The sequence below is a fragment of the Momordica charantia genome, assembly GCF_013281855.1.
Source record: "Momordica charantia cultivar OHB3-1 chromosome 7 unlocalized genomic scaffold, Mcharantia_2.0 BLBB01000007.1, whole genome shotgun sequence".
Taxonomy (NCBI): Eukaryota; Viridiplantae; Streptophyta; class Magnoliopsida; order Cucurbitales; family Cucurbitaceae; genus Momordica; species Momordica charantia.
In genome coordinates, this window is record NW_028275165.1 from 8,469,951 (window position 1) to 8,479,667 (window position 9,717).

Consider the following 9,717-nt stretch of genomic DNA (forward strand, 5'->3'; position numbering starts at 1 on the left):
ACAACAATATTTGGTGTGTTAAAACCCTGAACATTTGAGGATGGGCCCCTGACTCCATCTCCCCAGTGCACTCATTCAACGGAAGAGTTTAACTCTCTCATACAGCGCGTCGCAAACCATCTCTCAGATGATGATGTCAGCGAACGCATCACTATTTCTTCATCAAGTTCGTAGTCGGTGGCAACCCTGATCCATACGTCGGGATAGACGTAAATGATCCGTTTCTAGATATACAACCCTATTGAGGTGTGATCTTCGATCAATTCATAAAAAAAAGTGCTTTTCAGTAACCAATTGGTAGCTGTTTTTCTTGTAATTTAGTATTTTTTCTTCTATAAAGTTTTATTCTGTATTTATCTCGTTGATTCTAGGAATCCTCGATAAGGCGGGGGCATGATGGAGATAACTTCAGAAAAGAGCGGTAGGCTGACCAAGACCGTGCACATCACAGTGTTTACACAGAGTGTCGTGAGTATACAAGAATATACTCGTACTTATTCCAATGGAAGTGTCTTGGATGTATGGTGGTAGTGTTAGGCGTGGATAGCCGTTTTGTAAGTCCGTAGTTATTCATCCTATATCCGGAGGAGTGACTTTCGAGAACTTCTTGTTCACGATTGTGCGAAGTACCTCGAAGAAGCTGGGTGACGTCAGACTTTCGAGAACTTCTTGTTCACGACTGTGCGAAGTACCTCGAAGGAGCTGGGTGGCGTCATCAAATTTCCTTATCAAAGAAGAAGCAATGAGATGCTTGACGATAATGTGAAATCTATCAATTTTACTTTTGGTAAAGTATTATGTCAGTTTGTAATTATTTCCACTTTACTTTAAGCATCTTTAGGCTTTAGCTTTATTGCTTTTACTTTTCTTATTTTGAAAGATAAAATTATCTTGTCGGCCACACTTGTGGGCCCAGTCTTATCTTTACTTTTCATAAAGTAGATTCCAAAGAGACACTAGTAGAAAGTCGGTCTTCAATGACAGTTAAATTCTGTCATTAACATCATTCATGACAATTATGTTATTGTCATCTATTAAGGCATTAAGAAAGAGGAAAAGATGACAAATTTGAAAAATTGTTATCAATGCATTTTCAACTACAGTTATACTTTGTCATGAATAGATTTTCCATCACAATTAATAAATGTCACGAAAAGTTATTTAATTACAATTTATAAGGGTCACTAAAATAATCAAATATTTTTGACATTCTGTCAATAAATACCTAAAGACGACAATTTATAAATTGTCATGAACTAGTTTTTAACGACAGTTAAAGATTGATATGAATTTTTTTTTAACGATTATTTATGACTGTCATGAAAACTTTTTGTAGTGATAGTTTTAATAGTCAATATTGCCAGTTTTAACAGTCACGAAAAATTGTATAATGACAACTTAAAAATGTCATGCAACATTAAATAATGACATTCGATAAATGTCACGTAAAGGTTTACAACGACAATTTAGAACTATCATGATGTACTTGATAATGTCAACATTTAATTGTCAAGAAACAGTTTTAATTTTGTTTTGTCACGAAATCTATTTTGTTGACATTTATAAATGTAACATTTCATATAAACTTGTTTTGAAATGTTTCTAAAAATCGCTTTCCATAGTTGTACCTGTACCTGTCAATTGTAACATATTTTACAAACAAGAACATATATCCATTAGTACACCAACCCACCTACAAATATAAAGTGTATACATATAGTAAATTATATATACATGAACGAAGGTTTTTCATGTCCATCAACCCTGTACATAAACAAACTATACCAAGTAACTACTAACCGAACAAAAAATGGCCCAACAATCATCTTTTAGATATTACAAGTAGCTACCCGTCGTGGTTCTCCAGACTCTTCTTGGAAGACCTAAGCAATGGACAAAAACCTCAAATATTTCACAACAGTATATGCAAAAGGTCAAACTACAACAAATATAGCTAACATATTACTATTATATGTTGTTAGAGTTCATACCGTGTAAACGTGAAAGGTCAAACTACAAAATGTAGCTAACATATTACAGAAACGCTCGGCCCTGCTTCCTTCAACCCTTGCTCCCACATGCTGAACAACATATTCAAAATAAACAATTAAGAAAACACGAATCTAACTTCAGCAAACATACACAAAAGTGGAGAACCTAAACTTTCAAATCTCTTACACTGAGTTTACTTCCTCTTTCTACTCATTGTAAAGGTTAGCATACTAGAAAAGAAAATTATATTTCAGACCTTCGGAATCAACACACTTTCATAGCCTTTATGCAGTGCCAGAGAGCTAACAATCACAATACGCACCTAAGATATTTTTCTTTCCTTCAAATCACTCATACAAAACCCTTCTTTCACAAAAACAAATGCACAAAAAGGCAATATCAAACGGTTTTTGAAATTCTCAAAATACTAAAGACTTTACCAAAATAAAACTGATTTAGGAACAACACAGATGTTGAACACTAACAAACAAAAACAATCTACTTATCTAAATCGTAATTGGCTATCTTTGCTGCAGGATAGTCACACAATTATCCAACTAAACTTTCAACTACACAATTATCCAATGAGACATTATACTATATTCATGACACATATAAACATCAAGTCTTAATTGGCTACTTGCACAATCTTACATAAGCAAGTCAAGCCTAAAATCAATGCACGATATTCACAAAAGAGACCACATAAGTAGCCAGAACGGGAGAGAAAGACAACCAGAAACAAGATATGAACACACCAATCTAAACAACATAGCTTTAACAAACACAAACGGAAACTATATATACATTCTCCATTCCTTCAGAAGACATGAAAACATAATGTTTAACTGATTTGATGGGGTGGTAAATGACACAACAAATAATTCAACTATGACCAACATGCTTCTCAAGATCATACGATATGTTTCAGCTCAAGAATATAGTCAATAACATGAGGCGTTAACAGTGACTGAGAACCATACCTCAATATACCGTTACAGTATATGTGGTTCATGCCGAGGGTATTGCCCAAAAGTATTTGATGGAACCTTTCACTGAACAAAAATTTTCAATCTCCAACATGCAGTGACCAACAAAACGACAATGAGTTACATAAACGGTGAAGCCAAAAAACAAGATAGCACATATACTACGAAAAGTATATGTGCGAGAGTATGAACTCTACCAACTCCCTTCTAATCACATCAAAGTGCTCCTGTGTGTAACATTGTGGTGCCCCTTTCATCTATACATATTTATATCAAAGTCAAATCAATGCGATGTGAGAATATATATTATTATTCAAACATTCACACTAGGCTATATACGTATGCATTCTGGGATTTTTGTGTTACGAGCGAAGACTATATCACGCATGAATCGCATGACATAGTATCCACATTCTACTGCATTCGGTTGTTTTGGGCACTGTGAATATAACATATAAATAATACACCACAATTAATAAATTACATATAAATCCAGACAAATAATTGAACTAGAAAAACGCTTTACCGGTACACGCTTTAGAGTAAATGGTTTTTTCTGTATATTTCTTACAGCCCTACACCAAGTGACTCATATAAGATATTTCATCATTATATATGCTAAGAAATATTCAATACTACATGAGGAGGCATGCAGTACACTTACATGGTGATGACACTAAGAATATCATCTGTCAGGCGATTTCTCATCGAGTCAAGAAAAATGTCATATTCTTTGCAGGAGACATCACTATCAATGTCCAATGATCTCTACAAATCCAAGTTAATAATTACTTATTCACACGTACAAAATATTTATCTATGGCCAATACGAAAACTTACCCGAAATGATATGGAGACATCAGCAGTTGGTTCAACTCCAATTCTGAGAGTCTTTTAGTCAATACTTGCATGCGGTTTTCTTTAGACAGATTAGTTATGGAAGTGACCCCAGCATCTAGAAACTTGTACGGGCTTGATTCATTTTCATTGCCCAACGATCTATGTAAGAACCTACACAAAGGCGTTGAAAGTTCAGTATTTAATAAAGCAATATATTGATCAACATAATGTACTCTACAACCAACAAAAAATCAACTTGAAAGCAATTAGCTTACGTCGTGTAGGCATCAATGCACAGAGTAGTTGTCGGTTCCATATGAAACAACTTCTGTACATCTTCCACCATGATAAACAACTTATGTTCATGACCGAACACATCCTTTGATATAATCATTTGAATTGCCCTTCCAATGTAGTTTATCTCACGAGTTAAAAATGTTAGACTAACGGGCGCAGGTTGTGTTTGAGATTTTCCACTTGCCAATCTGAACAGCTCCATCGAATGTTTTATTTTCTTCAATTCAAGATAATATGGTTGTTAACGATGAACTAATGAATTCTTACAATCAACTACGAGATGTTACCTTTTCATTATCAGATATGACTAGACTTTGTGGCCATAATATATGTGAACCTATTTCTTGCGAGAGAATATCATTTCCTCCATGCGTCGGAATTGGAAGTCGAGAGTCGTCATGAACCATCACGTCTATGCACACTTTCACGTTTCCATCATTCCTCCCAGATTCAAATATAGTGCCTGCAACGACAACATTATCGATGGACCCAAGTGCCAGACGACAATGAGTTCCCTCCTGTATCGATAACAATATTTATAAGCAGTTGACGACGTTATATTTCTTGTTTCCTTAAATTGAAAAGCTGGTGAACACTTACCTTGAACTCCAAAGTTTCTTCCTTGTCCAATATCTTCAAGTGAACACATACAGTAACATCAGTTAAGTATTGGTAACTACGTGCATTACATTTCTTATAAGAAAACTTGGTAACATAAACACTTACCTCATCTATATTCTCCTTTTTTAAAACGTTTTCATCTCGCTCATGCTTCGATAAAGTACCACACTCGACTCCTAACTCATAATCCTCAGACAATCTATTTTTTTTCATCCATGATTTGTCCATTGTCCTGATATTAGATAACTTATTAAATTATGAGGTAAACAATTTGCTGATGATAATATGGAAAAGAAAGAAACTACAAGTCGAGACTAATTTTAAGGTTTATTCAAAGTGCATCAAATATGGACAGTATGATTAAACTTGTGGTCAAACTTCAAGAGCATGAGATCATCCCATGAAAGGCATCGTAGGGAGGACCATCCCAATAAAGAAACTACCATGACGTATAATGGTCATTGAAATGAGAAGTTTCCTAGAAACAAACAAACTTGCAAAGATATGGAGGCTAGCAAATATCTAAATATAGTATCTAACTTGGTTAGTTTAACAATTAGACAACTCTCATAAGGTATAATTTAACTAAACTAACATGGAAAAAATAGAAACCTTCCTATTCTTATTCCTATTCCTATTTCATATTCCCTAAAATATAGCAAATAAACAAGCAAGCAACTTAGTAAACACCATTCAGAAACACGTCCATCAATTCCAGAAAAAAATATTCAATCCCACGTGTTCAGAACTAAACAAGAACCAACATGTGTATCCAATAGTTTATTAACAATATAGCAAGTGTAATTTAAAGTTTAACTACCTTTAAGAACTACTAACCAAAGGGTCCTAACGCGTCACTAACACCTTAATATTCATTACCTACTAAATCTCGCTGAACCAATTTGGGCAATATGTGAGTGAATTTAAAAACCCTATTCAATTATTATTAGAGGGCATGCCAATTTTGAACAATAAATATTTTTGCAAGTAAAAGAGAGAAGGAAGAACCAAGCCAAGCTGTCAAAGAGACCATTAAAGAACAAGTTAAAAGAAACAAAATAAAGTTATCTTACCAATTCTTGCTGCTGTCCTGATCCAGAAACACAGAGTCAAAACCAAAGTAAAAGGAGATGGAAAAAATAAGAATCGCTTTATTAAAAATATTTAAAGAAAAAAAAAGACCCCATGTCTTCTTTTATGGTCGTTGGTCTTTCATCAAAACCCCAAAAAGAAAAACACACAGAAGTAACCAATAGCATGTAGTTACTAAACCAACAAACGAAACATTTTTACAAGCAAACTTATCTCATTTTCAATATTGGAAAAAAATGTCAAAAAGTTTTCAAATATTAACAAACTTATCACATTTTCAATATTGTTGAATAACAACACAAACTGCAATCTCAGAGAATCTAAACCTAAAATATCAACTTCGTGGCCAATTAGAATTAATGAAGTAATTGAATGATCACATGCTCTAGACTTGTTTAAATTTTACTTTAATTTGAAATAAGTTCAGTTTACCTCGCAGTCAACTCCACTGGTTGTTTCTTCTATTCTTCCTTCGCATCTTTGACTGTAAACTTGCTCGAGTCCTGCAATATATAATATCCATCCAAACCATTAAATTGTATAATACAGGTTGTATTGTAATGCCAGTTTGTGGCATTATTGCTATAAAATCATAAGTTCATAATTAATTATCTTAAAAACTCTCAATGTTGGTCCGACAATATCTCCGGTTAGTATTTTGCCCTTTTTCCTTGTGCCACTTTCTCAAATGATTACTTATTTTGGCTTTCTAACAAAGGACTAGCGAGATTTTGTTATAAATTACATAATTCATATATCTGACTAAAGTTTTGATTATAAAATACATAAAAAAAACAATGAACAAAAAAATATATTATTAAAAAAAAACATACTCCGATTTCATAGTATTATTGAGAGTATAATGGAGAATGTACTCAGTGTAATTTGAAAGCCTACTTTGGAGAATCATCTGAGAAGAATCAAGATGTTCTTGAATATTCGAATATTGATAACTGAGTCTCAAGAAGTATTAAGTTAAAGGGATAATTGTTGTAGTTCTTACTGTGTAAATTCCCTGAAATCGCTAAAATTAATAAGCAGGGACAACGTATCACAAATCGACGTCATTTTCTTATGGGTCAAATCTGAAGGAAGAAAACGCACCTAAAATCGAGCTGTTCGAAAGTTGCCGCAGGTCGATTCAGTCACCAAAGGAACAACGAGGAGGGCGCGTGTGTTTGAGGTTTGTGGGTTGCCGTTGGATAGCTGTGCCGCAGAGAAAATCGACGGGACTCGCCGTGAAATCACGCAGAAGCCATCGTGGGTCGTCGACTCTTTAAAGCGAGGAAGAGTCGCGGCTGCGAAGAGAAGAAAACGGGGGGAACCGGGGAGGGGGGGCGGCACGGCTGGTGACAAAGAAAGGGGAAGAGAGACGTGGCTGCGAAGAGAAGAAAATGGGGGGAACCGGGGGGGGGGGCTGTGAAGAGAAGAAAACCAGGGGGGTCAAACCAGGGGGGTGCGACTGGTCACAAAGAGAGGGGAAGAGAGATGATGGTCTAGGTTTTGTTTTTTTTTTTTTTTTTTTGTTTTGTTTTCTTTTTTTTTCTAAGACCCAAATTAAAAAGAGGCCCGTGGGTAAAACTAAAACTCTAATTTTCTTTAAAACTTACGATTTACAGAAGAAAAACCAAAGCGAAATCACCAACGCAATTAGAATTAAAATTCGTAACAAACTCACGTCAATCCAGAATAAAATAAAAAAACAAAATGAAATAGAAAGAAATAATTTAGAATAAATTTGAAATAAATTAAAATTCTTTATGTCAAACGAAATCCCACTCCAAAAAGGATTTGGGAAAAATAATTAACTTTCAAAAGCCAACTATAAAATCCAAAAGGGAAAATTAAATTCCCTAAACGTTGGATTAAGATTTAGTAAAAAAATTTAAAACTTAATCCATCTCACTCTAACGAGATTGGACTTTAAGTTCTAATTTACCCAAAAATAGATCTCTGAAATTAGAAGATCCAATAATTTAATTATCAGCTTAAGGGAACATCCAAATGCACAATTTAAATCTTAAAATAAAAATAACTTGAAAACATGGGACGTTACGTACTGATATCATATTTCTCAATATCCTCTTCCCCAACATTAGATGCCTCATATTTCTCAAAAGTGTTGGGGATTGTAATATTTAAAAAATATATATATTACCGACGCTATTTTAGAATGGTCGGGAATATTAATATTTCCCGACAATTTCGAAAATAGTTGGTGTAAAGTCCAGTATTCAACTTTTTTTCTAAAAATAGTCGGGAGTGGTAATTTAAAAAAAATTAAGAAAAATTTTGTCCGACTATATAATAAAATAGTCGGGAATATAAACCTCTACCAACTATTTCAAAAATCGTCGGGAGTGGTAATATATAAAAACAAAATCTTACCCGACTATTAGGCAAAAGCGTCGGTAAGAGTAACTTCACCCAGTGTCGATGATAAAAAGGTCAAAAATATATTCCTTTCCTGATTATTTGAGTCAATAGTCGGCAAAGTCTCGACTATTATTCTTTAATCGGGAAAAAGATGTTTGCCCAGCATCGAGAATAAAAGCGTTTGAAAAAACTCAAAAGCTTACCCCACTATATGGCCAATACAAACCGTTTAACATCAGTGTTCACTTGAATTGCGACCGGACAATCCCGAAATAATTAATATCGTTAACAAAGCTGCAGTTTTTCCGACAGAAATGAAACGCGCTCAAAATCATTTGTTTTTGTATGTCGTACATTCTCAAGATGGTCTAGATAATTGTCATGGAATACTTGAAATTTTTTTATTTTCATTGACAATTATAAAATGTCATAGAAGCATGAAAATTTTCGTAAATTGTCGTTTTTTCCTGCCAAAATCGCGCCTCCACCATTTCGTGACAGTTTTTCACTGTTATTAAAATTTCGATTTTCGCGACCGTTTTTAACTGTCATAAAACTTACAAAATTCGAAAAATAGCGTTTTTTCCCGCCAAAAACGCGCCCCCATCATTTATGACAGTTTTTTTTCATCCAATCTTGTTTACTGTTCACAACTGTCATGGAGACCAACTTTCTACTAATGAGATAAGACATCAGTCAGGGACTTGTCTTGTCGGTCAATTCTTATCTGTATTCATTTGTCTTTGCTAGAAGTTTATTGATACCCAGTACACTATAATTATACTCATAATCATCGACCAGTACAAATAAATTATAAAAATAAAAAAAATTATAGTAATAATTATATTTCAAATTTATAACTCTCCATAAACTTTTTAAATAAAAATAAGAATAAAACTAATTATGAAACCATTTATAAACACTAGTTAGTTACACGTGTCATGCACGAATTTTTATTTAACTATTTGAATAATTTTTAAGATGAAATACAAACAATAGATTAATTATAATGGGTAGAATATAATACAATTTTTTGTTTTATAAAATTTGGTTAATGTGTTATATTAACATATCTATATTATTTAAATAAAAGATATATTTTTTAGAACTAATAATATTTTTAAACTTACCATTCAAATAAAATTATAAAATTATAAATTTTATTAGAATTTATTACAAATTTTAATAGACTCTTACAATAAAAAAAACATTGAATATTGCATTTTAAATTAAATAATTTTGTCTAATATTCAAATATTAGGTAACTTACTTAAAAAATTATTTATGATATTATTTTAGATAATTGTTATTTAAAAAATAAGAGAAAATATTTCAAAAATATGCTAAATTTCTTATGAAATTTGAACTTATAATGAGTTAACAAATTCGTGCACAAATGTATTAATTAGAAGCACTAGAAAAATGTTTTAATTAGAAAATAATATTAGTTATTAAAAAAATGAAAAGTAATATAGTACGTAAAGAAACAAAACTATATCTATATATACAA

General features: G+C 32.8%; 1 protein-coding gene across 2 annotated transcripts; it reads right to left on the bottom strand.

Annotated features, from left to right (window-relative positions):
• Positions 1-1,659: 1,659 nt before the first annotated feature.
• Positions 1,660-7,119, bottom strand: LOC148210260 (uncharacterized). 2 transcript variants are annotated; one of them, XM_088126678.1, is made up of 11 exons: positions 6,936-7,119; positions 6,264-6,334; positions 4,845-4,971; positions 4,719-4,751; positions 4,406-4,636; positions 4,097-4,335; positions 3,646-3,992; positions 3,179-3,556; positions 2,986-3,066; positions 1,992-2,081; positions 1,660-1,883 (listed from the first exon to the last, which is right to left on the bottom strand). In XM_088126678.1, exons 3-7 carry the CDS (start codon positions 4,965-4,967, stop codon positions 3,818-3,820), a joined length of 801 nt encoding a protein of 266 aa, XP_087982804.1. In that variant the 5' UTR covers positions 4,968-4,971; positions 6,264-6,334; positions 6,936-7,119; the 3' UTR covers positions 1,660-1,883; positions 1,992-2,081; positions 2,986-3,066; positions 3,179-3,556; positions 3,646-3,817. The 2 variants fall into 2 exon arrangements, with proteins under 2 accessions (XP_087982804.1, XP_087982803.1); XM_088126677.1 differs by lacking the exon at positions 2,986-3,066.
• Positions 7,120-9,717: the final 2,598 nt, after the last annotated feature.